Source organism: Zeus faber (assembly GCF_960531495.2).
Source record: "Zeus faber genome assembly, chromosome: 18".
Taxonomy (NCBI): Eukaryota; Metazoa; Chordata; class Actinopteri; order Zeiformes; family Zeidae; genus Zeus; species Zeus faber.
Genome location: NC_137210.1, coordinates 6,272,174 through 6,298,943, shown reverse-complemented (window position 1 = coordinate 6,298,943; position 26,770 = coordinate 6,272,174). Strand labels below are relative to the sequence as shown.

General features: G+C 44.6%; 1 protein-coding gene across 2 annotated transcripts; it reads right to left on the bottom strand.

Annotated features, from left to right (window-relative positions):
- Positions 1-5,999: 5,999 nt before the first annotated feature.
- Positions 6,000-26,470, bottom strand: LOC307244246 (1-acyl-sn-glycerol-3-phosphate acyltransferase gamma-like). 2 transcript variants are annotated; one of them, XM_080019370.1, is made up of 10 exons: positions 26,291-26,470; positions 16,439-16,496; positions 15,960-16,192; positions 14,729-14,898; positions 12,905-13,066; positions 11,933-12,086; positions 11,747-11,849; positions 11,051-11,126; positions 8,857-9,055; positions 6,000-8,759 (listed from the first exon to the last, which is right to left on the bottom strand). In XM_080019370.1, exons 3-10 carry the CDS (start codon positions 16,135-16,137, stop codon positions 8,668-8,670), a joined length of 1,134 nt encoding a protein of 377 aa, XP_079875496.1. In that variant the 5' UTR covers positions 16,138-16,192; positions 16,439-16,496; positions 26,291-26,470; the 3' UTR covers positions 6,000-8,667. The 2 variants fall into 2 exon arrangements, with proteins under 2 accessions (XP_079875496.1, XP_079875497.1); XM_080019371.1 differs by lacking the exon at positions 26,291-26,470 and adding an exon at positions 25,165-25,265.
- Between the last annotated feature and the right edge of the window lie 300 nt (positions 26,471-26,770).

The following is a 26,770-nucleotide window of genomic DNA, read 5'->3' as shown; positions in this document are numbered from 1 at the left end:
GACCCCCTCCCCCCTCCGATAACAGGGGAGACGCACATATTGAGCTGTTCGCCGTGCGTCGGGGGGGGGGGGGGGGGGGGCAGGGATGTGTCACTTCGAATCACCTTAATGGTGAGGGAGCTCGCTGCAGGGGCGAGCGACTCCACAAGGCCATCGCACGTCTTGTCCCTCTCTTAAGATAACAAGGCTCCCAATGACAACAGTAGATTACAGAAGCGTGCCCGAAAGGCATTTAAATTGTTTGTTTTTTAAGGTATATCTGCAGTGCGTGTATCGGGATCTTAGCTCGGCCCGATGGGTTACGCGGGCTGCAGACATCCTGAGATAATGACAAGGTGATTAGCTCCGATAGGGATCAGGGGGGAAAGGGGAAACGTAGACCTAAGTTACTGGCCAGGAAAAGTGAATCATCACCCCAGTCCCACTTATCCCTTCCCGCTTGGAGCTGGCATGGCTACATTTTGTGGGATGCACAGTTTATTTCAAGGAAGGAAAATAAATATCGGCCGCCTAGGAATACGGCCACTCCATCAACATAGCCAAACAGCAGAAACCGATTCTGGGTGATAATGCAATCGGCATGTGTTGCCTTCGTGTTGCTTGATTTCAACAGATTTCAAAACAATTGAAAGCTAGAGTTTCATTCTCACAAGTTGTCTTTTCTGTGTAAGTTGATGGGCTCATGTGTGAACCGAAGTGCATTCTTTAATCGTTGGGGATGCTCGTTCATTGAATCCACGCGGCTCTGTGGAAGACTCAGTTTTCATTGGTCAATAGCGGCAATCAGTCAGCGGTCATTATTCAGAAATAAATTACCGCTCACGGTTGATCAAGAACTGTCACGGGCGACCACTTCTCCGTCTGGTTCCGTGTCAGGGGGACACGTCGGAGAGCTCCACATCGAAACTACAATGGAAGACTTGAAGAGATGGATGTTGCTATGTCCAATTTCACATTAATAACAGTCAACGGGTTAGTCATACGTAGGGAGAAGGTTTTTTTTGTCGGCCAAATAGTTTGAACGTTGTTGCCATACTCGCCACGTTGTGGACTACTTTTCTTAGCAGAAGCTACCTGTCGTGGGTGCTAAGAGGGGTCCTGATTGCCCTGTCGCGGGCGATTTTGTGATAATGACCGATTGGCTCCGAATTATAGGCTTTACATCTCCCAATCAACAACCATAATTGAATATTCTCCGAAAGATGTAGAGATGGAGCATATCAGTTTTCCCTCAGATGCGTGTATTACTGATGGTTTTCCATAGCCCATACCACCCCCACCCTAATCCATCATTCTATGCAGATGTCTTCCATCAAGACGGCCGAGTTGGGGTAAAAGAGAGTCCAAGGATATTCTCAAACAAACCCCCGGTTCCAGAACTACTTACTCTGGCACCAACCTCCCAAGGATGGAGCAATCAATCCTAAAACTGATTTGGCTTCACGTGGAAAGGAGCAGATGATGGAGCACATTGCTGACACTGAGGCCCCTCCAAAGGACAAGAGGAGGCTTAGTTACCCATCATCTACACCCAATGCTTATGGCTCGAGGACATTGCATTCCCCCAAAAAATAAATAAAATACTCAATGCTTGTTGATGCAAAAGTTTAGTCACCCGGCCCTCATCCCGACCTTTTCGTCAGTTAACTTCTGACTCAAACTGTGTGAGACTGCTGCGATGAGCTCAACGCTCTCGAAGGCACGGACACGGTTTGAAACGGCTGAAATGAGCCGACTCGCTGCTGGTCTTGGGTCGTGTTTGTTTTTTCTTAATCCATTCCGGAGAAGATCTGTCACTTCGAAGGTCAGCGACAGCAAACAGCGCAGCGGCGCACGAACACGCACAGTCACTGTTAATCAGACAACATGGGATGATTCTTCTCGCAGACCCTTGCAATTATTACGGCATTAGGCCAAATTCACGTACAGGTTCTACGTTTGTGTTCACCATAATTTAAATATAGATAGATACAATTGATACATTAAAAGTAATGCATCTATTAGTAAACCACCACTATGAATACAAGAGCATGTAGAAAGCGTACTGCATGTTTAGGTGTCCAAAGAGGCACTGAAGCCACACAATACAGCTCAACTGAGGGGGGCTCAGCTAAGGGGAAACACTAACCCCTAGTGGATTAAAACGATCACTACATCGACGCATAACTGACTGCATTTTTTTGACCTTCTGTTCGTTCATTTGCTTCTTCCTTACTCCTCATGCCATCCTTCACAGACAATAACATGCGTTGCCATTGGCCGCGGAGTGAGAGAACCTGCAGATATGCAACTCAGGCTTCTATTGGCCATCTGCTCAGAGATGAGCAGCTATAAATAAAGATCAACAGTCTGGGGGAAAGAAATTCATTAATAATAAAAACAAAATAGCCAAATATACACAAGTAGCCGAAAAGACCTAATATTTTATAATAAAACATATATAACAGGTGGGTCAAATGCTACTGAAGTACAAAAGTTAGGATTCATTTTGGCAGATTAGACCCCTTCTCAGGGTGAAATTGAGCGGAGTCCACAGACTGCATAAACCCAGTGGAAGCCGCCAGTAAGACGACGTGAAGGTAACTGGAAACACCTGTAGGTGTTCAGGCCCTTCCACGTCTCTTCCTCTGCCTGTGTGGCTGTTCAAAGCTTCACTGTGAACGCCCGTTTGGTGCCAGGCTCCTTCTTCAGAGGCTCGCTTTTAATATCTGCCCTGCAACAGTCTCGCTGAGGTTTTGGTCTCGGGCTTTCTCTCGGGTTTTGTTTCATCCATTTCCCCTCCGGATCCCTTCGGTGTTGGCTTTTAACACTCGCTCTCTCCGTCTTCAAAACTTCCATTTCCTCTCTAAATTCCTCCGCTCCCCTCCTGTGCTCCAGGCTATCACACCCCCAAACGCTCCATGTTTGTCCTCACAAATGTGTGAGGACAAAGATGAGCGTTTGGAGCGTTTCACCTCTTAGGGCTTCATCCTTCACTTCACACATTTTGCTTATCTGTCTGCAAAACCACCTGTTTCAGACGGTCAGAACCCACCCTCTTCTCTTATCATTCCCTCTTCCCTTGTTCTCTGCATCAACTCCTCTGTCTTGCAGCGTCTCCCACGCCAAACTGCAGTGACTCAGGTGTCAAAGTCATCATAGTCGTTCCTCACCCAGGAGCAGGTTTCCAAATTGAGCTCTTTCCAGTGCTCTTTGCTTTGCCACTGGAGCAGGGGTGTCAAACTCAAATACACAGTGGGCCAAAAAAAAATGCTCCAAAATCGCGGGCCGGACTGGTTCAGTGTTTATTTAAAACAAATTGAAATGACCTTATTCAATATATTGAACATGGAACTAACACAGCACAGAAGTTATTTCACATAAAACAACATAAATCATTAAATAAATGAAAAATTAGTTGCATTCATTTCTTATGGCTCTTCATGCAGTGTTTTCAGAGGAATTTAAAGTGAAAACATTTTTTTCTACAAGCCAACAACAGCCAGAAATGAATTTATTTCAAAGAAAAATCAGATGCCCTGTAGTACTATAGTAGTTCTATCTATCTTCTGAGCCGGACACTTGGTGTCTCATCCTGGATACAAGTTAATCTATGTCTGGGGTCAGGCTCCTGCCTGAGGAAATCCTTAGGATCGAGTGAAGGTGTTCGTCAGTAAGACGACTTCTGTGTGACGTTTTGTTTATCTTCATCAAAGAGAACAGGTGTTCACACAGGTATGTACTGCCAAACACAGAGAGCATTTGAGCAGCTCCGGTACGCAGCTGGGGCATTGTGTCGGGGATGAAACGTGAAAACTGTGCAGCGTGTTTCACCACATTGGAGCTCAATCAGCTCCATTTGGAGGTGTGATGGTGCGTTTTCCACGTCAGCTGCAAATGGATTACTGAACAGTTCAAATCTATTTCTTTGGGCTTCAAAGTCGGCAAATCGCCGTGTGAATTGGGCACCAAGTATGCTAAGTTTTCCGGCAAACTGTGTGCTGGGGAACACGGTGGTAGAGACCTGCACTTTCATGGCTTGGCAGCACGGAAAATGGCTCAAGTTTTCTTGCAGCATCTGCGTCTCCCGTAGGCGCAGCTTGGTTTTAAAAGGCCTCACTGAAGCGTACACGTCTGCGATCGCACGGTCCCGCCCCTGAAGCTGTAGGTTGAGCGCATTAAGATGGCTCCTGATGTCACACACGCAGACATTTTCTTTTGTCCCGGAGCTCTGCCGTGTCTTTCCCTTTGCTTTTCACGAATTCGCAAATCTTTTCAGCATTCTTCCTTGGCTTAGCCCCCGCGTCTCTGTGTGATAGGGCCAGTCGCCATATTCTAAACGTAACTCCTCTAGAAAAGCCTTAAACTGGCGGTGATTTAAACCTTTAGCTCGTATGAAGGTAACTGTTTGTGTTATGGTGCTCATAACATTTTTCGTTCCACTTGCGAGGATTTGCCAATGATTCCTGGTGAGTGACGCAGCGACAAGCTGTCAGCTCACCTGCGCCGTCTTCCTCCCGCATCTTCTCACCGATCCTGCCAACCAATCCACTCTTTTGACCGCACATCGCGGGTGCGCCATCCGTGGTCAGGCCCACAAGTTTATCCCAAGGCGGCGCTATTTTATTCACATATTTGGACACCTCCTGAGAGATGTCTTTTCCCGTAGTTGTGCCATGCATTGAGTGTAATCCCAAAAGTTCCTCTGTTACGCATAGACTTGAATCCCCTCCACAGATAAAGACTGACAGCTGGGCAGTATGGTTGCTCTCCTCCACAGCAAGGGAGAATGCGATGAAATCTTTTCCCGTTCCCATCAGCTGTTGTTGTAGATTGGTGGCGAGCTGATTTGCACGATCAGCCATAAAACGCTTTCCTTTTATCCGGTCACACAAGCTCACAAACTTCTATCCCGCAGTTTTTGACAAATTCGCCCTCTGTAAAGGGCCGGCCTGATTTTGCAACCTCCGCTGCCACAATAAACCTGGCCTTTACAGCAGCTTCGCTTTGTGATTTGACATTTTTGAACGTGGCCGGCGGTGACGTCAGACTTCTTTTTTAACTCTTCTACCTTCTGGAGCCTTTGTTTCACGCCCACGTCCTGGTACCCGTCACGGTGTTTCGTTTCGGAGTGTCTTCTTACGTTATATTCTTTCATTACAGCCACACTGTCCCCGCACAGAAGACAAACAGCTTTGCCCTTCATATCTGTGAACATATACTCTCCCTCCCGCCTTCTTTGAAAACCCCTGAAAGGCGCCACAGGTAAGCTAACCAACTCCATTGGGCTCCTGATAAACAAGCGGGACAGGGACTCGCGCTCGCGGGCCTTTGATTGACATGCCGTGGACTTGGAGTTCTAATAATGTCGGCCAGAGCAGATCTTTAAAGTAAAATTGTTTGGATAAAACTATTTTTAAAACAGATTTTAATAAAAATTTAAATATTTCAGGTTTTTTCTGGAGCTCGGCGGTATAGTTCTGAAATGGACGGGAAAACCGTATAATAATTAAAAATCATCATGCGGGCCAAAGATAATTCCAACCTTGAGTTTGACACATGTGCACTAGAGATTAGAGGGCCTTTCTGGCCATCTGCATCGGTCTTCTCATTCATAACCACTAAGCTCACTCCCTTCCACCTTAACTGGTTTCTAGTCTTAAAAAGGTGGAACCTACAGTATGTCCGTGCTGCTCCAAAAATGAAACCCACCTATCTCAACAATGGCCACCATGGGCTATAGGAATGACCATGACTATGGGCAAAGTCACTGCAATGACCTTTCTCCTGAGGCCACATGTCCACATCGCTCTTTATCAATCAAGGGAGATGTTTCCTGTCAAACTTCTCCAGCCTGTCAGACTGAGGACAATCCCCACAGTTCTCGAAGACTGCGAGTTCCTACCACTTGGGAGACAAATCCACTTAAGAAGGTCTAATGGGTCTCCTGATTTCACCTCATTAAGATCAATGTTGAATCGAGCAAACAAACAAAAAAAGAATCCAGTCTTTTGGGTTCCTCGAGGCCTTTTTTTTTTTTTATTTGTTATTTTTCAGATTCAAATTCAGAGTAACGCGAGAGCATGTTCCGTTGCCTGCCTGTAAAAGAATCCCTGAGTCTGAATTAACTCAGTGCCTGTGCGACAACGCACATCATGCAGCAAAAAAAAAAAAAAAAAAAAAGTAAGGCCTAAGTCTGTGATGCTGTAAGAAATGAGTTAAAAAGTCATTATTTTGTGGGGGGGAATCATTAATCTTCATTAATCATAAACCATGTCTAAAGTTCCTCTTCCTCTTAACTGTAATTTTAAAGACAAGAGTGGCTGAAATTTTTTACAGCTCAAAACAAAAACACAAAAAAAAGTGGATTAGTGTTGAGCGACCCAATGTGAAGATAGTTTCAGAAGACAGTTCCATTTCTTCCTTTGTTTCTTTCCCTTTCCTTTCTTTTTTCTCCAAGGGGTTTGAAAGGGTTTTACATTTTGTTCCTCAAATGCCTCGGTAGACCGAGGGAACAGCTAGGTACATTTGTTATCTCTAAAAGTGGATATCACATTCATCATTTACATTATGTACATATTTTCATTTTCCATACAGTCTCTCCAAGGTGTTTGTTTGTCGGCGGCGCCCGGATTCTCCTTGTGGTGGTGGTGGTGGTGGTAAACTTGGTGGGGGGGGGGGGGGGGGGTTTGAAAATGCAGAAAGACAGAATGAACAAATGAGCAGGGGAAAAGGGAAATACTCGGCCTCAGAAAATGCGCGTAGTCAAGTGAACCTCCCCCTCAGCAGTGTTTAACTGCGCTGCTGCCCTATAAACAATACCGCAAGTGTAAATGAATCAATTGGAATCGTTTTGTGATTTAATTCTTTAATATTCCGGTTTTAAATCAAAGAAAACAGATACAAATAGAAAAAAAATAATAATAGTGCTACTAAGTGAGTTAAATTAGAGCGGAAAAGGGGTTATTGAAATAAGTTATTGAATTTTGCTGGTAATATATTTCACTCTCAAACAAACAAGTCGCTGTGGGATTTTTTTTCCTCTTTTGAATAATTATAATAATGATAAAAAAAAATAAAAACTGCCAGCTAGTGGGTTTGAATGGAAAGAAGTGAAGACTTCTCCTAGGGCCTTGGGCTCAGCTAGGTCACTAGGTTTCGGAGCGCGGATCAATTAGGGAGGAAGTTCTTAGGAGCAGCTTTTCACCGTGACGTGGACACAATCCTGGCAGAGTCTTCCCTCCCCCTCAGCAGGGGAGGTATTAGGGGCATTTAAATCGAGCTATTTTCTTTCTTTTGCTATGGAAGGTGCCGGGGGAAAGTATTAAGAGGGTGGGGGGGAAAAAACAAACAAACGACAAGAACAAACAAATGAAGCAGCACTGTCTATTAAGGCTTGCATGAATCCTCTCTGGTCATGATCGATAACTCTAAATGATTAAATAGTCATCGGTGCGTGTGTGTGGATAGCGATAGAGAGTACCCTGGGAAACAAACTCCGGGTCGGACACGACAACATCCGAAAATGAATGAAACGGACAAATCTAAATATGCAATTAAAAGGACGCGTTTCGGGGAGGTGAGAGAGTGGAGAGAGTGTGAGACGTAGAGCAGGGGTTCCCAAAGTTCTTTTTGACAAGGCCTCCTTGCCAGATTAGGTTCTGGCTGAGAACCTCCCCCACAAAAACAATGCAATAGAAAGGAATTGTTTTTTAATTTAAAAAAAACAAAACAGTAACTCGCCTGCTATTTCTTCACCGACCCCTAGGGGGCCTCCCTCACCAGTTTGGGAAACCCTGACTTGAAGGATTCACTTTTCCTTGATTACATTTGCCGTCAGACAATGGTGTCGGGTATTAATCGGCCACAGTTTAAAAATACGGAGAAGCTACGGGATGAGAGCAAAATAGTATCGCAGCACTACACCAGTCCGACAGTAGGCCTACGTGGATGGGGGGGGGATCCCTTGCCCGAGCAAAGCTTAAATTAAGGCAAAGGTTTAACGTCACGAGCGAGTACGGGTGACCCGCTACAGTAGAGCTGCAACCGGAGCCTTTCAGCACTCAGGGATCCAGTGGGTGCGTACGGGGGTCTGGAGCGTTAAGGGTTAATGTGTGTGGAGCGGAGAACGGACGACACCGAGAGGAACAAGTTGAGAACGGCGGCTTGTCCGTCCCGGAAAAATCGAGGGAGGCGGGCGGCTGCCGATTAGGGAGGTACAGCCCTTACTTTTTGGAATCTTAATTTGTTTATTTCTCCCACTGCACTTTAAATAAATACGTGAAACAAAAAGAGGGTTAAAAAAGATAGGGGGGCTGGGGAAACCTGTCTGGGCCCTCAAAAGCGCTGGGGTTCCCAGTACAAGTCCCAGTTAGTGTGAGGAGAGGGCGGAGATCCCTCCCTCGTGTCCGCTGACGAAATATGTGCGACAAAGGTGAGAAAGAAGGGAGAGGCCAGGGAGACGGGTGTAAGTCGGGCCTCCTCGTCAGAATCTCTCCCTCTTTTTCCCCTCCCTCTCCCCACCCCCACCCACCCGGCGGTAGGAGAACGCAGCAGGCGGTTGAGGGGGAGGGGTTGGGCGACCGGACTAGGGGACGGCGCAGAGACCGCCCAGGAAGATGATGATGATGATGATGATGATGGTGGTGACCAGGTTGTAGGCGGTGGTGTTGGACTACAGGGGGCGCTCTAGTTTTGTTTCTTGGCTTCCTGGTCGCCGTAGCTGGAGCCCGTCTTCTTCACCTCGGTGACGCCGATGAGGCGGCGGATCGCTACGGAAGCTGGGAACCGAGAGAGAGCGATTAGACAAGGCACATAAACCACCTGGTGAAAGGGGAGCGAGAGATCGAGAGAGAAGAGCCTGAGCTGCGGACCCACCTACGATGAGGAAGAGGATGAAGCCGATGATGAGGCGGGGCGAGCCGCTGACCGCCACGCCACAGGCGAAGTTGATTAGCGGCGAGAGCAGCAGCGTGGCCCAGAACAGGAAGTTGAGCAGCGTCCAGGGCCGGCGGTGGGGGATAATGGTGGGCCCGGGGAAGCTGCCCTCCTGGCGGTAGTGCTCCTGCAGGGCGTCCTGGGGGAGAGAGACCGTTGAGAGAGTCTTTCCATCGTGCCATCGCGTTGGGGCCCGGCTAGCCCACTTCAAACCTGCTCACCGTGGCAGAATATTTGCAGTACCACAACAGTGGAACAGGGAGTCACCGTGGCGCTAGAGTGACTGCAGCTAAATGACTCCACCAGTTAAGACACTGTAGCCGTCTCGTAAAGAGGATAACCACATTGTGTGCGAGCTTCTACAGCTAACTTCATACAGGATACTAATGATTCTCATTAGGATATACCCCCTGAAATGTATCCTCTCCTAAAGAAACCAAACATGTTTACCAAGTAGAGATGCACCCATTGCAATTTTCATGGCCAATTCTGAACCCCCCCTTTTTATTTTAAAGTCTGTCCTGCCAATTCAGATTTTGGCCCATTCTGATTTTGATTCAATTGTATGTTCATAATAAAACATTGACTATCAAATAACTAACACTGTCGTCAGATCTTTTTGAGTTTATATCCATGACCAGAGAAATCAAATTTTCTCATCATTTGGTCTCTCTGGGTAGATCTGCTGTGCGTCAATGAAAAACACATCCCTTGATCTGATCACGCTCACGTGATAGGACAGCTGCACTTACAGACTACCGCTGCATAGTTCAGTTACCATAATAGTGAGATTGTTTATTTTGACACTGTGTGTTTATTATTGTTCACTATTCATTATGGAAGAACAATAGACATGTAACTGTCAGTGAGTTCCAATAAAACAGAAAATGGAACTGTCACCAAGTTTCAGTAAAAATTCAACCTGTAACTCTCACTGCGTTTTAATAAGACTCGACATATTAGATTTATATGGTACTTGCGATTCCAAAATAAATTGCAATCATTGCAAAAAATAAATAACTAAAAGTTATAATAATAAATGACCGAACCTAACTCCCTGCGCATTAAACCAAAAGAATCAAATCGAACAACTCGTTTTGACTGAGTGACTCGTCCAGAACCAAGTCTCAAAAAAAAATACAAACTTTTCATCACAATCTGAGCTTGTGTACTACGAACCAGAGCAGACGGCCCACTGTAGTCACAGCAATAAATACAAAGTCTGCACAATTTTGGAATATTGTCAGCCGATAAAATATTTATCCAAACTTCGTTTACCTTGAAGTACCTACAAAAAAGCCGACATTCTTTCTTTTTCTCTCTTTATTTAGCGTCAACTATGCAACTACCTTACATAACGTTGTATCGGGTTGGAGTATCAGAGCATTTCAACGTTACAATTTTCACACAAAGTGTTAAACAACAACAAAGTAACTCCTCCATGAAGAGCAGCACTGTTGGGGCGGGTGGTTCTGGAAATATGATTGACCGAGTCTGAAACTGTTCTATGGGGAGGATGTTAAGGGTCTCGGTAGCCAACGTTGAAAATGATGTTCCTGTTTTATATTCTAACGATAGCTCTGTAGCTCAGACCGGAGCTTAGCCAGTGAATTTTTAGAGTTGGCGACTAAATGACTCTTGGCCTGATAGCTTTGGTGAATTTGTTACACGTTGTGCCCTTTTTGAAACGTCTTTTCTCAACACTGATGCTAGTTGTCGGGTGTCAATGTTTCGTGGACAACTTCATGGCCGTCGGTGGTTTGGAAATCCACCAACAGCCCTTCATGTAAAATCGATTTTTTTTTACTTTACAACTCCACCCACGTCTCCTCTCTATCCTACCGAGCCTCCAGGTGTAAGTATTTACTTCAAAATAACCCTACGTTTGATTAGAGAAAAACAATAGAAACATGATGGTAGCTGCTACCGTGTTTTTTATTTTTTTTATTTTATTAACGCTTCAAGGTTTTCTGAAAAATGGTTTGGCTGGTAAAATTGTGAATCCACGCTTGAATATTTACCTCATTTTTGAAGTTATTTTCCCTACAGACCAAATGAGATCATGTTGCATTCTTGTTGCACACTTACTATACAAGGTGTTGATTTGATGTTCAACGACTATTTGTGGTCTTACCTTCTCCTGGTAGAGCTTATGGAGCCAGTTGGCACACTCTTTCTCATTGTCTGGGATCTCCTCCACAGGGAACCGCCTTGGAGACGAAAAGAAAAAAAAACATTTTCAAAAAAGATTTCATAAAATGTTAACAGATCTACCAATCTACCCAAAGGCTTAATAATAAAACATTTAAAATAAATTATGACAAATTTATTTTATAAAAATCTATGCCATTTTGGAAGTTGTCCAATTGTTGAATATATATATTTTTACTAGAAATAAATGTATTTTAACTTGATGAATGTCAATCTTGTGGAAGTATATTTATATCAATGAATATTTTCGCACACATTAAGACTTAAATAAATGGCATTTTACGCTCTGTTTGAATCCGCCACGCAAGCCTCGGCTAGGCGGGCTCCAGGGGAAACTAGAAATACATTGAACTGCATCCCCTCCCTACTGTACGGCGCTAAAGGTAACCGTGGTGATTTAGTTCAGCTGAAATTCAATTTCCCCTTTCAAGGGCGGGAGACGGGCCGGGCTCGTTTAAAATGGGTATTGATGACTCCGGCCACGGGCCATACATCTCCCTGTCTGCTGCTCGGCCTCTTAACTGGGGGCCGTTATGAGTGGACGCCCCATCGGCTAATCCATCACCATGACACAATGGGTAGGTGCTTTCGTGTGTTGGTGGGGGTTGGTCGTACCCACCTGACGCTCAAGTCGGCTTTGTATTTCTTGCCGTTGACGATGCCGAGCAGCGTGGGCGTCTGCTTGTCTTTGAAGTTGAGTGTCACATCGTAAACGGCGGTGACTGGGAGCAAAAACAAAAGAAAAAATGAGAAATCGCAAAGAACAACCTTGGTTTGGAGGGTGGTGTTTGAAAGTGTGTGTCACCTGTGCCCTTGAGACACTGCAGGGTGGTGGTGAAGCCCTTGGTCCTGGGTAGTAAGTGGTATTTCAGTTTGGGCAAGCCTTTGCTCTCGGCCACCTGCATGCTGATCTGGTGCTTCTTCTCCGTGAAGCGGGTGCCCTCGCAGTACAGCAGGAACTATGAAGGGTGGGAAAAACGGCATTTTAACACACACACACACACACACACACACACACACACACACACACACACACACACACACACACACACACACACACACACACACACACACCTTAAATAACATCAAGTGCACCTCGATGAAACATTACTCCAAAGCCAGAGCCTCTTATCGCGTATCACGAGTATTACAAAATAACGTGGCCGCCTGACTTTTGCGGGGTTAATCCTCTCAGCTTCTGATTTGCCTAATCTCGTTTAGTGCGATGAGCGACAGGAAGCGACTGGAAACTTGGCCGCGGCGATGCGCCTCACACCACTGAAGGTTCCATTAGGAATTCTCTCCAGAATCCCCGCCGAACTAGAAACGAGTGTGAGTGTGGGTGTGTGTGTCTGTGTGTGTTTTTCTCCCCAGTTGAAAAGCACAGCACGCTGAAAACTCTGCGGAATACACGCCGCGAAAAAAGGCGGAGGCCAGTTCGGAGTGAAAATAAACAATCCCCCTCCTTGCAAGTTGTTGTGAATACAGCTGGTGCTCTGGAGAGAGCGACGGGGAGTTTAACCTGGCTAACGTGACAATGGAGGATGTTAGAGGAAATTTCAGCCACCTGGCTCCGCTCAATCACTGGTAGGAGAAGGAGCCTTTTACGCAGACACGAGAAAGAAGACCGATTTTCCAGCCCGTGTTAAAATATCAAATTTGTGCTCAGAACGAGTTTCGTAAATGTATACCGTGTACAGAAAATGGCCGAAATGAAATAAGAACACAGATAAACAAATGAATGCTCAAGCTTGTCTGGAGGTGTTTCTGTACCTACCCACATAAACTCAGGGTAGTCTTTGAGCCTGTCCAGCCCTCTGAAGACGGTCTCGCGGTCTTCCTCCCACTTCCGCTTGCAGAAGACGATCTCCAGGAAGTACCAGGTCCAGCCAATCAGAGGCACCTTCAGCAGCTCGTGTTTGGCGAGCACCTTTGAACTCTGGGAGGGGTTAATAAATAAACAAACATAAATAATTTAACCTGCTTTTTGCATTTGGAATAACCTCATCCACTAATTTTCACCAGAAAAGTAAAGTACTTCCTATATCAGCATGGAAACTCGTGTCGAAACATTCTGTGGCATTAAATGACAAAGTTTGATCCCTAATTAGTTTATCTCCTTAGCGATGTAAAAAATACAACTAGAGCTTTTTACAGTCATTGGTGTCCTGTAATTGTTTCATTTTGTTAAGAGATTGCATTTTTCAAGATTAGCAGAGACATTTCCGTTTAAAAGTAGTATATGATGCTGGCCTCTGTGTTTCCAATGAAATAAAGAGAAAATCTGCATTAAAAAAATAATCTGAAACGCGTAATAATCTGAATCTGAAATAATCTGAGCACGTATCAAACGCAGAGTCGCATTTCGGAAGCCAAACTAGATTTATTTTCAGTCACCCACCTGAGATTCAAAGATATCTTAACACAAAAAAATGTGGAGGATTTTTCCCTATTTCTAACGTATTAGATATACATTTGTGCTGCACGGGTAGAATCCCTCACCGCTTCTTCTGACTTCTCGGCCTGACAAAAGTAAGTGTTTGGGTCCTGCCGTTTTATGGTGGATTGATCTGAAGAGTACGCCAAAATGGACGTGACTACTACTTTATAAAGATAAAGCAAAACCCATGAATAACCAAGGTTTACCCCTCTGCCAGCAGCAGCAAGTCAAAAGGGTTGTTGGTGTATGGTTTGAAAAATACGTTTGCCTCTATCGACAATGGACAACTGCCGAGATTTCGATCGTTGATGCAGTTGCTCAAAATATTGCCGTACTCGTTTTGTTTTTTTTGCCGCGAGAATTTAAAACCCGCCCCATCTCTTAGGTGGAGGTGGTTTACTTCAAAACAAGATTATGTCATTAGCAGGGTAAGTTTAGGCTCCGCTCGGGGTTTCCCGGGGCAAGGCTTAGTTTTTTTTTGTAAATCGGGGTCAGCAAATCAGATCACCATGCAGGTAACCTGCCCTGGATCAGATAGAGATTGGATTAACAGACACAAATGCGGAGAATATTGCCACGACGTCCCATCGACGGATAAGAAAGTGACGTTGCTGCCTTTTCTTCTTAGGAGCGGAAATGCCTCCCTAATATTCAGAAACCTCTGAATGTTTTCATGGTTTGTCGTAGAGCCAAGATGTTTCAACGTGACTCAAGATCGCGGCTAAAAGAGTCATGGTAATTACGTCAAGCCGCTTCCTCACCAGGCAATTACTTCTAATTAAAGAGCAGACTACTGCTTGACAAGCTACTTTAACTGAGGACTTACTGTTTGTGTATTTTGACAATGAAACACTGTCTGTTAGTAATAAATAAACTACATATAGAAGGATTAGGGGTAAGCGTCACATTTAGGGGCAATGTAATGAATAGATTTTATTGGTAGGTATACAGTATACTGTAAATGCATCTATAAAACTCGACTCAGAATTAGCTTCATGGTTTGAAGATTGTTGTTTTTATGTGAATATTTTTATCTGAGTCGCTAAAAATCCAGGTTAACTTAAGTGGCGGGCACCAGGTTTTGTGTTTAAGGATGTGAAGGGTGGCGCTGAGAAGTGAATGCATTGGGGCGCTGCCTGGCAGGACATTTACAGTACTGACCCCCAGGATGCCGAATCTTTCACACATGGTCCAGCCGCACAGGAAGTCGATCTCAAAATTGTGGTTGAGGATGATGATGGCATGCTCCTTGCCAAACTTATCCACCGTGGCCTGGTCTGTGTACAGTGTGCAGTCCGTGCCCGACCACCACTCCAGCAGCATCACCAGCTCTGCCAGATTCAAAAGGAGGTGATGGATTTAAGGCAGGCCGACATGCATGTCTGCCTAAACAGTGAGTTTTGTCTGAGCACACGCTCATTTAGGGAAACCGATCATAAGTAGTATGAACAGGCGTTCAGTCTTTATTAGATATGCACCGATCCACGAACAGAACTACAGGGCCCAGTTGCTCTATGGCGGAGGAATCATGATGTGTTATTTTGAGGACAGTCATTCAACACAGCCGAACGGCTGCTTCAATCAGTGATGGTTTGCCCAACTCCAACTGCCAGGTCCTATTCGCACACGCTTTGTAAAATTGTGCTTTACAGGTTAATTATATGCCGATTTTGAATTCGTGAGGAGGCAGACCAAATTATGCCTCACACCAGGAGGCAGAATTTGGATCGGCGACGCCAGTACAATATCCGATGATTGAATGACCCCAGTATCGGCACCAGATACCGGTATTGGATCAGAGCCATCTCTATTTAAAATGACATATCCCCAATGGCGCCATCCTGTCACACCTGTTACACAACCATCTGTGTCAGGAACAATGCGCCTAAAACCACACAGGGTTCAATCTGTGCCAGTTTCAAATAACGCGTTACAATGCAAACAAATTGAGCCTTCTCTACAGCTCTGCCCACAGCAGAACTGTCCAGTAACCATGCAGGCGAAGAGGCGTTACCAAAAGCATAGCAAGGCTTGGTCACATAGTGGCATCATTTAAGCAGATCTGAGATATGGGTTTCAATAGTTTCGGGAGACCAGTTTTGAGACACAAGGGGGTGGTATTGTGGCACCCTTGCATGATTTTACCCTGACCAGCCTAACGCTGAATGATAAGCACCAAACGATGCCTTTGCTTGTACCCTGATAAACAAGGGCAAGAGAGAAAGCAACTGCTACTGAATAGAACTTGAGAAGAGTACACAGAGAACTTTGAAAACGACTGCAACTGACCAAGATGTGGGATGGGGGCACGTCTGCTCCCATACAGATGACGGCACTCAAAGACCTAATCGTTAATGCAGAATTGAACTCATGGTATGGATGAACTACTCACGGCTCCAGAGGGAGTAGGAGAGCCGGCAGTTGATCCTGCGGTAGAGCTGCTTGTCGACGGGCCAGAGAACACAGGTGCAGAGCTGGATGAAGTTAATGATGAGGCCGCTCACCACAAACACAAAGCCCATCAGCAGCTGCAGGATGAACAGGCTCTTCAGGTAGGCAAGCAGACCCATGGCTGAGGAGCCTGGAGAGCTGAGTAGGCTCTTCTCCACACCTGCTGCGACCAACCTGAAAGGGGTGGGGGCCCCGAATAATGCCAAGCGTTCAGAAAAACAGCAGGTAAGCAGAGAGCACAGAGTAAGAAACAGGGCGGGGCAGAGACAATGATAGTAGGTTAGGAGATATAACAGGAAAAAATAATTGTCCCAATTAAATAAATGGATGCCACCGGCGGAATTGAATTAAGGCGTTGCTTTGTAAGTAAATGTGCGTGCTATCATCAAAATACATAAATTAAAAGATTTCATTTCTTACCACGGTGGGTTCGTTTTACAATCCTCGCTTGCACGGCCCGTCAGCCAATATTACAGACCTGAAAAAGACGGGGGCAGAGAGGGCGGCTATCAGTAGTGAGAAATAAAATTAGAGCTGCTCCAAAATAGTCGACCAAACGTTCGTCGATGAGAAAAGTCAAGTTTTTCCATTGGTCGGTTGGTCACAGAAAACTAAATAAATAAACTCCATTGATGATTATATTGATGCGCCTTGTCAAAAATAACCTTTAAACCAATGTGACTGGACCCGCGTATGAAACGCTAGAGGACTTTACATTGGAAACACATTTTAATCAAATTAAATTTTCATCCTCCTTGCTGGTTGTTCTGACATATTCAGAAGAATAATGACAGACTTTGATTGTTTGCTGGTAATTAACGGATGGACGGCTCTCCTCTGTATGCTCGGCTTTAGTTGGGGGCAGCCCTAAATAAAATACATACAGGGTTCATTCTGACGCCATGAAATTAAATTGACGTTATTTTTCCATTTTCAAGGACTTCAAGCAAAACAAATATAAATTTTCAGTGTGAGCGTCATTTATATAATTATAATATAATCCTATTCTCGTTGTCTATTATTTATATTAATATATCTATATATCCATTATTAATCTCATTGTCATCTTATATTAATATTATAAGTGTCTATTTCCAACCATGCTGGATTGAATGTACATTTCCCTGGCATAATCTGTGGTGTAAAAGCGATTCTGGAAAAATGTTATTACATCACCATTTGAATAACAAAACCAGGGAGAATATCACAGGTTTTCAATGATGATGTTTTTTCAAAGACTTTTCAAGGACTTCAACATAAAGGGGGCTATTTTCAAGGTATTCCAGTACTGACACTTATAAGAACAAAATTCAAAGACCTGGTAAGAACCATATGTATATAATTTGACGAAGGGAATCTTATTTATATGATTTGATCCAGCGAGATACAACCTCTAGAAACGGTGTCTTGACCAGGGTGGGGAAAAGGACCACAATGCCTAGCGACCTTAGCATCTACCGTCGTTTTTCATAGATAACCTTAATGAGATTATGAGGTCCCTCTTACATTTGAAATATCCAAAGCGTTAGTTGAATGAAACTATGTGATTTTCGGAGTCTGGGACAAAATAATTAATCTGTGCCCAGCTAGACTCAAAGAAAGCAGTCGCAGTAATCGCAGACATCAATGGTGCACCATTATGCTGGTTTGCGGTGTGTCACAGCGGTGTGTCACAGCGGTGTGTCACAGCGGTGTGTCACAGCGGTGTGTCACAGCGGTGCAACACTGGCTACGGAGTACAGCGCGGCCGAGGCCTCCACACAACTCTGCACTCACTCACCTGCCGATTTTTACACGTCCTCCGTTATTACTGGATAATTAGCCTATTACAACCTCTATTAATCAGCCAATAGGAGCATGTTGATATTCCCCTCTGGAACTGACATTTCACAAGTTCTCCCTCCTTTCATGACGTTTCTGCCCAAGCCTTTGATTAGCCCTCTATCGGCTTTGTATTTATCCGGCTCTGACAGGTATCCAGGGCGGCTATCTGCGCTTTGTTTGTCCTCAACAGTAACATGTGCACTGCTTTACAGTGAGGAGTTGCGTCAGCAAATGAGGCAGTCTGCTGCTGGGCCCAGTCGTCCAGAAAGAAACACTGTGCCTGTGAGTGGGCCTCATTAGTAAGCCATACAAGGCATCAGACACCAAAGAGACCAATTTCTACAGCCAGTTGAAGCAGGGCTCCAGACTAACTTTTTTTCACTAGTCGCACCGGTGCTCCCTACAGAAAATTCCAAGAGCACCAGCACAAAATTTAGGAGCACCACTAAAATTGACATGCAACGCAAGACATTCATATTTTTTCCATCTTAACTGTATAACTGATAAATGCTTTGGTAATAAACAGTTTACAGGAATAACAATTTGCTGTTTCATTTTAAAAAGGTCACAAAGTGAAGTAGTGCTTTAACAGAAAAAAAATCATTAAGTTAAGTTTGGTGTTTGCTTTTTTTTTTTTTTTTTTAAAAACACCAAATAATAAATGTAAACATAAGGTATGTGGTCAGTACATTACTGTCATTAACAACCATGACGAGAGCCTCAGCACTCCATCACACACACACACACACACACACACTTCAAATGCTATTCGAATTGAAAATGCTCGAATCTGAACGCAATCTCAAATTAACATTCAAAAACAAATCTGCAGTGTTTCAGCAGAAATGTATAACTTTTTATAAAAATGTTGCAGGCATACCTCCACATACATACTCTTTGTGCGCGCAAGTGAATGAGCTTTGTCCATGCGTTCAATTTTTTTCCCACTAGCTGAGCAGGTGCAGAGACAGCTTTATGCTCATTAAAAAAATAAATTTAAAAAAATTACACATTCTGGAAGAGGCTCTGTCCGGACTCTACAGGTGTTCCAGGCTCTGCCAGCAGCACCCGCCGTGCACAGCAGCCCGGGACGGAGCACTGGGTCTCACCAGGGGGCAGCGCAGAGGTTCAGTTAACAATTTTTGGGGCCGCTTTCCGAAATCTCACAACAAAGGATAGAGAGCGGAGGAGCAAAATAAAAGGACCAAATCGTGTAATTCTCCCAGAGAAAGGAGCTGTCCCACCCCCTGGTCAGGGTCTCTGCTCCCCGGAGGGGGAGGAGGTGACAGCTGGGGGCCGCAATTTGACTAAATTTTGCAACATCACCCAAGCCTAGCACGCAAAACATACACACACACACATCAATTCTCCCTCCCTCCTAGTGTTTCAGGTGTGATCTCGTTTTTTTTTTACTAAAGTTATCAAAATTTGGTAGCACTGTCTCCAAAAATGGTCACAAAATGCAACTAAATTGTCACAAAACGCAGTCTGGAGGCCTGTGAAGCCACAGGTAGCTTTTACTTACACATTATTTGAGGGGTTTTTTATACTTTACATAAAACTGAAAATAACTGACTGCTTAGCATGGAGGAAATTGTGTATGTGTGCATGATACCAGAAATCAATGTGTCGGTGTGTGAAAATAAATATTTTAAGATCTTGCAGCCATAGCGGTGCTGAAATATTATCAAATGTGGTTTGTTTTAATCTTTCTGTTGTGAGTTTCTTGGTTGTGTCATAGACAGCCTATAGGCTTGCCCAGTGTCCATTTCTTCCAGGGTCAAATTATGTTACAGGCATGACCCTTATTTCCTTGCAGAGTGAGTGAGTGGTAGAGATACAGTTACAGTCTAATCCCCCATGAGTCTCCGATAACACTTTTGGGTGCGTACCAAGCTAGAGGGTGGGCAGAGTAGGCTTCCCAATCAGTTCCTAGAAAGTTTCTCAAGTCAACAACTACAGCCCCTCTACCTATCCCATGGCAAAAAAGTGCCACACAGTAGAGCCCTCTTTCCATGTGAGGCATTAGAGAATAAACAAATTAATCACAATGGTGAAATGCTTGGAAGACTGACAGGTCCCTCACACAATTATTTCTGTTGTTTGCACTGCTCATGAATTCAGATTTGAAGACCCGCTTCCCCCGCCGCAATCAGGCATAAAAGCACAGCAGGATCGAAACTTTCAATATTAACATGTCTTCAAAGATACTCAATGATCCTTTTGTCATGATGCTAAAATATTAACCATGCAGAAGTCCGACCTAGATAAGTCATGAAGATATTGACACTAGTAATGAATGCCAGGCCAAACCAAAACAATGATTCACACTGGTGGCGGGGGTTAGGTAAAGTACAAAGTAACCAAGTTGTTCAACCACTCAGTCAACCCAGGTTGGATTATAGATCCAAGTTTTAAATGACAGAACCGAAACCTGCCATTTGGTCATTGTAATCAAAAGATGTCAGAATCAGCTTTACATTTTCTACCAAAAAACAACACCCTCCCCAGCCCTACATTTAGCAGGGAACAACCTTTCACTGAACCAGAGGAGCCCTTGGCACATAAAGGAAAGATTAGAGACACTGACCTGTCTAAAGCTTCTTACAGTAGGGACAGCTGCTTATGTTCTACCTCACCTGGATACAGCTTCTCCAGTAACAAATCCAAATTACAATCATCTACTGGGAGTCCCTAATACGGCACAAAGAATGTAGCATTGACCAGTCTAAATGCTAAACTTAAGGCCTGAGAAATAACACGTCTATGTAGTCTTTTTCCCCTCCTGATGACAATTGGCTAAAATTGGCTACTGAATCACAAACAATCACAATTTCCAATAATAATCTATCATCTGCAGATTTTAAAGACAGAAAACAAAGAATTATCTCTTGAATTCGGCTGGAACCCAACAGAGCATCCCAGGCGCCATATGAAAGTTGCCCTCCAAGTCTAACTTACCAGTAGACATAGTAGGCCATTGCCATGACCACCAGTGCCCCGCAGATGCCAGTGAAGATCATCACAGCACTCTGGTTCAACATTTTGGCTCTCGTTATCCCACCAAAATTTGAAACGAGAACAATAAAAATCCAATAAGGGAGCCAAAGACTGTCTGGTGCAGAGGATGGTCACAGCCTGTCCTGCTTCATAGCCATGTTAATCCCGTGGGAGGAAAGAGAGACAGATTATGATGATGACAGCAGGAACACAACCAGATCCCTCTGGTACAACTGCAAAATCAGCGCAAGAGTGGATTTGGGACCTTGCGTGGCCCCGTCAACATGAAAAGTGTCCCAAATGGCAGAAGGTTCAAAACAAAGAAATTTGAATCGCAAAAAAACACATCCCCACTTTAGACGAGACTGCAATAAAGAACGGCAGGCAGACTGGTAAGTGGCTTGTTTCTAGAAGGAGGACGACACACATGTAAGCAGCATCTTACATGTATTCCCTTCCACTAATCCAATGGATCAGATTAGTGCTGATTAGCAAGCTACAGGCACCCTGGATACGTCAAAATTCATTATTGTTAACGAAAAGGGGGGCTGGGCTGCCCAGAACCAGGGTGGAGTTAGCGCCACAGCACCTGCTGTGCTTAAAGGACTAATGAAAAGGTGTCAGTTCAGGCTCTGCCTTGCCATTGGCCCTCTGATAACATCAGTCAGTAAAGGAGGGGGGATGTATGACTTTAAAGCAGGCTAAGCAGTTTACTTGGAACAACTCTGAAATTGTGTTGTCCTTTATTCTATTTTGTGGGCTACATTGTCCAGAGCCCATAAGGATACATGATTAAATAGTTCACCCCTATAGACTTGAGGTAATGAAGAATCAAACTTAACAACATGCGCTGGTTTTTCCAAACAGAGGGCAAACAGGGCTTTAGGCACAAAAGGGTTAGTGTACAGGCAAATAAATGTCAAATTTGCTTAACTCAAGCTGGCATAGAGACTAGGGGCTGTCAACATTGGCCAAAAAGCATGTTTGAATATCCCTTCTGAAAAAACACATAAGTTTGAATATACTATATTTACTCAAATAGTGACTAGGGCTTGTATTTACCTCAACTGCAGAGGGTACCGGGCTTTTATTGTAAGCAGGCTTCTATAAGAGGCAGGGTTTTATACCGAAAGCCAAACTAAACCAATTCTCTTTGAATTTTAAATTAAACATCCATCTGGGTGCAATGCTCGTCAAAATAAAAACGTCTAAAATAAAAACACAGTTTTTATTTTAAGAGATTTGTCATTTCTGAGCACTTGCATAATTTTTTGGTTAGGAGATACAGGAACGGCCAGGACGCACAGCAGATTAGAGACCGCGCTCTCTCCATTACGCAAGAACTGTCCTGATCCAAGGCAGAACTTCCTTTAGTTGGGTTTAAAATGTTTGTTTCAAACAAGGAGAAACTAACGAAAACAAATATTCAAAATAAAAACACAAAAAAAACAACAAACAAAGCAAATAAAAACAGTGTTTTTATTCTAGGTGAATTTAATTTACTCAGTTTCCTGGTGCTTCGCTGCGAAGCAGATAACAATGTTTTTTTTTGAAAAAGCCTCTGAAAAAATTCCGGGCCACAGCCGGGCATGCTCCGCGGCCTGGTGGTTATGGGAACATCTACACCAGAGGACATTCCAACTCTGTCCGTGATTGTTGGATGGCTTGGGATCGTGTACCTCAGCTCAAGCTCACGGAATTAAATCCAGACCGCTGCGAGATGTTAATCAGCCTCATATCTTTGCAGATAAAATGGGTCAATTTATCTGCAAGTGGAGACACAGAGCCGGAGAGTGACGGACGGAGCAGCAGAGGGCGCACTGACAAAGCTCATTCACTTGCGCGCACAAAGGGGATGTATGTTGACATATGCGCGCAACATTTTTCTAAAAAAAATAATTCATTTCTGCTGAAACACGGCATATATTTTCTTTGAATGGCAATCTTCACATTGTAACGTCAATTGTTTTTTCGTACAATTCGATTAGCATTTGAATATCGAACCATCGTTTGACAACCCGAATAGAGACAAACAAACTGTTGTGGCATTACTGAGGAAAAGGGGTCAAAGGTTCTGAGCAGCAGCACAGCCCTGAAGCTTCACCACCAGGCCTCAAGGCTGAATATGAGGAGAGATGCATTGTGATGGATGGAAAAACACTGAAGGTCATTTTAATTCCAAAGCATCAAAAGCTCTGGATCGTGAGGAAAACAGTGCTGTGTATGTAAGCAAAACACAGATGGTCATTATTGTTTGTCTGTGTACTCCATGTCTTTGTTGCTGTACTTAAAAAAAAAAAAAAATTGGAAATTATATGCCAAAATCACTTTGTCTTCCCACAATTTTCTCCAAATGGAAAACTGCTGTTTGTAATTGAACATCACATTCGCAAAACCATGGAAGCCAGTGTTTAAATTAGCAGATTCTCATCAACACTATGAGCTATTTTCAATAATGGAGTGCGAAAATGGACTAAGAGACCAGTCAAAAAAAACTTTGAATTGTCTCCCTTAAGCCTAATTTGTGTCAATATCACAAATAAACATAGAAAAATTAAACTCGCTGGGAAAGTTCAAATGGATGTTTTGCAACAGGCACTACCATAGATAAACATTACATACTGTAGATGAACAATGTAAAAACAGCACTAGAATCCTTAAAAAGGATTGGAAGATAGCTGGCTGAGTTGGCCATGTAGACCCTCCTCTTCCGTTGCTTCCCATATCAAAGGCACCCTCATATAGCAGCACCTGGCATAGCCATAGATGACTGATAAGATCCAGGATCGAAGAGGCAAGCTTTGCTGTAGTCAGCAGAACAGTTATGGAGGGGAAGCAGTAGGAGCTGGAAGGAGGGGTTAATGGCTAAATGGTATAGACTCCTCTGGGTCTGAAGTATGACATTATTTAGCAATATACCTTTGGGGTATCACAGAACATGCGCTGATAGGTTATAGCCTAAATCTTTTTCCCTGTGTGAAAGTCCTATGGAACTCGGGCTGTACGCGATTCAGAATTTTGTCATTCAAATCGGATTCGGCAATTCAATGTGAATATTCGACTATCCGCCATCAGGGCGCACAGAGAGCTGACAATTCACACGTAAAATATATTTATGATTCCACTTATTTACGATTCCTCATTGAAATGTTATCCCTTTGAATTTTGTAAGCTTCTATCTGTTTTATCCTGTTATTGTAATGCATACTGACTTGGGGGTGGGGGGGTGGGGGGGGGGGGGGGGGGGGGGGACTGCTCAACTTGAAGAACCTCAGTCGACTTTCAGGTCGCTGAGTGTTGATTTGACTCGTCGACTTTCAGGAGGCATCTCTCTAATTGGGCTGAAGTGCAATACGTGACGTGGCAATTTTTTTGTCAGCAGTCTGATGTAAGACGTCAATTTATGATACAGACATCAAATGACCATGATACTGGCCAGGGAGAATTCCCACTTGTATTTAAAAGGAACATCATCGGACCGGGCCAAAGCAAGATCAATTTCAACTTCCCAAAATCCACAAGTCAAGAATTTGAGTTTCTGTTTAAGCTTAACAATGTGTCCATGGTTCTAATACATTTGCACCACATTTCACAATGCCCTCCTGCTAGCCGTAAAGCACACTGGTTTCCAGGAAGTCAATGTGAAAGGGTAATTTTAAGATAAGACTAACTTTATTGTTCTGCCGAAAGAAAAGAATATCACAAATATATCATGTTAGTTGCAACAAACAGGTTTTCACCAACTTGACCACTTACACATTTCCAAAGTTTACAGTCCACATGCATGACACCAAAAGAATGGTTCAACAGAATACTTTTCAGTCTTTGTCGGGTAAACAAAAAGTACATTGCTGGCGGTTACTTAGTTTTATTTTACAGAGAAGCTGCCATTTGCAACACCACCAAACAAAATACACGACTGATGTCGCCTTCGTCAGGGTTTTGTTCACCGTCTGAGCCAACTCTGCCCCCACAAGCTCAACTCACCTCTGCAGGGTAATGGGATTACTAACCCTGGTTACCAAACACAATTCCCCCCATCCTCACACTCACACACAGACACACTCTTTAAGTCTCTCGCATTGTGGTAGACCCTTCCACTGGCGTTTTCTCGAAATGGACTAACCTTTCCCATATGACCTAAACTGACAATTCACTGCTTAATCCACAACAACAACTGGGATACGAACGAGTCGGTTAAACGTACACAGAACGAGTATAATCAAGATACGGCTCAGCGCCAAACCACCAACACGCCAAACACCGGAGCTGTCTGAAACAGATCGCGAAGCCACACACACATTCGCGCAGAAAGCACTGACCGTTAGGGATACTTGCCCGACAGTGGTGGAGGTCTTAAATCATGATCATATAGAGTTAACCTTGACCAGGGAACGGCGGACTGGAGGGAAGTGAACTCGGGTAACCCCAATGTGGCGCGATCGGGCACGTCAAGTCCGCGCCCGGGAGACGCACATGCGGTTCGGTGGCGCAAGAATCGCGAACGATTCGTCGCGGAAATGAATCGCGAGTCGTGAATCACTCAGAATAAAAATAAATAAATACATAAAAATAGATGGGGGGGGGGGTCGTTTGTTCCGATCGCGAAATGGCACCTGCGCCCAAGCAGGCACAGGGTATGAATGAGTGGATTGTCGAACGACAAGAAAAGACGTGGCCAAACCAGCTCATTGAGTTTCGATTCACCGAGTAACAAAAGGCCATGGCGTCCGGCATTATTCATGTGGAATGCGACTAATGTAAACTTTGCATTCCACACAAATACATACATTCGACCGATTGTTGTTTTATTGTGTGATTCTCATGCAAAATAAACACGCGCGACAGAAATAAATTCTCACCGCGTGAGTACAACAAACGAGCGAAGCGAGAAAATCGACTCTTTTTACTCGAGAGTGATTGACTCGTCGGGAACAGACTCCCGCTGGAGAGTGGAAGCCCTCGTCGCGGATGCAGTCGGGGGGGGGGGGGGGGGCTCGGGTGGGAAGCGACGTATGCTACGTTCACGCTCAGCTTCACGGTCCCCGCGCCCTTCAACCTGACGTAACGACGGAGCGGCCGACCCGCTCCCCAGATCGCACGGGGCAAAAACTTGACGCGAACCCCGAGTTCGGTCCTTTTGGCCGTCGACCATGTCGAGCCACCGTCACGTTTGAAGACTACGGCAACACATAAAGGACAAAAAAAAAAAGATATGCGCTTGAACACACCGTTCAAGGTAACCCACCGGGTGGTTATCGGTGTGGCTGTTTTAAAAAAAAACCTTCGAAACGATGACGACACGCCGGTTCAACACGGACCGCGCACAGCCGGGGGTCCCCGAGGGGGTTCACCTGTGTGTGTGTGTGCTAGCGGCTGGTGTTATGCTAGGCTGGTTGCCCGTGTGACGGACCGCCGGCGAGCGGTGGCGTCCCTGCGTGTACTTACCGTACAAAAAATATATAGCACTCAAAGGGTCGGACGGGGCAGATATGTTTCTGCAGATTGTCATACGCGGGCGGAGCCGAACGTCCCCTCTTCTTGCCACAGTCTGTCAAGCGTGACTTCAAGGTGTATTTGACCGAGTTTGAGGTGCGGGGTGCTATTGTTTGTCGGCTAGCGCTGGTTAGCCCCGGTCCCCTTAGCGAGAGCACAGCGCGGCGCGACTTCCGGTCCGCCCCCCTCATTCGCCCGGGGAGAAACCCACTAACTTTTCTTTACTGGCCTCCTTTCATATTTCTGGGTCGAATACAATATCCATACTTCCCTTCCCCCCAAAACTATATGTCTGGATGACACCTTTGCGTTTGTTTGTTTTTTTACTCATTTTGATCCAATCCAACCTATTTCATAACTTGACCTTCACCCCAGTGGATCTCAACGTGGGGCCCCTCAATGGGTTCCAATGGGTCCCCGGCAAAATGATGA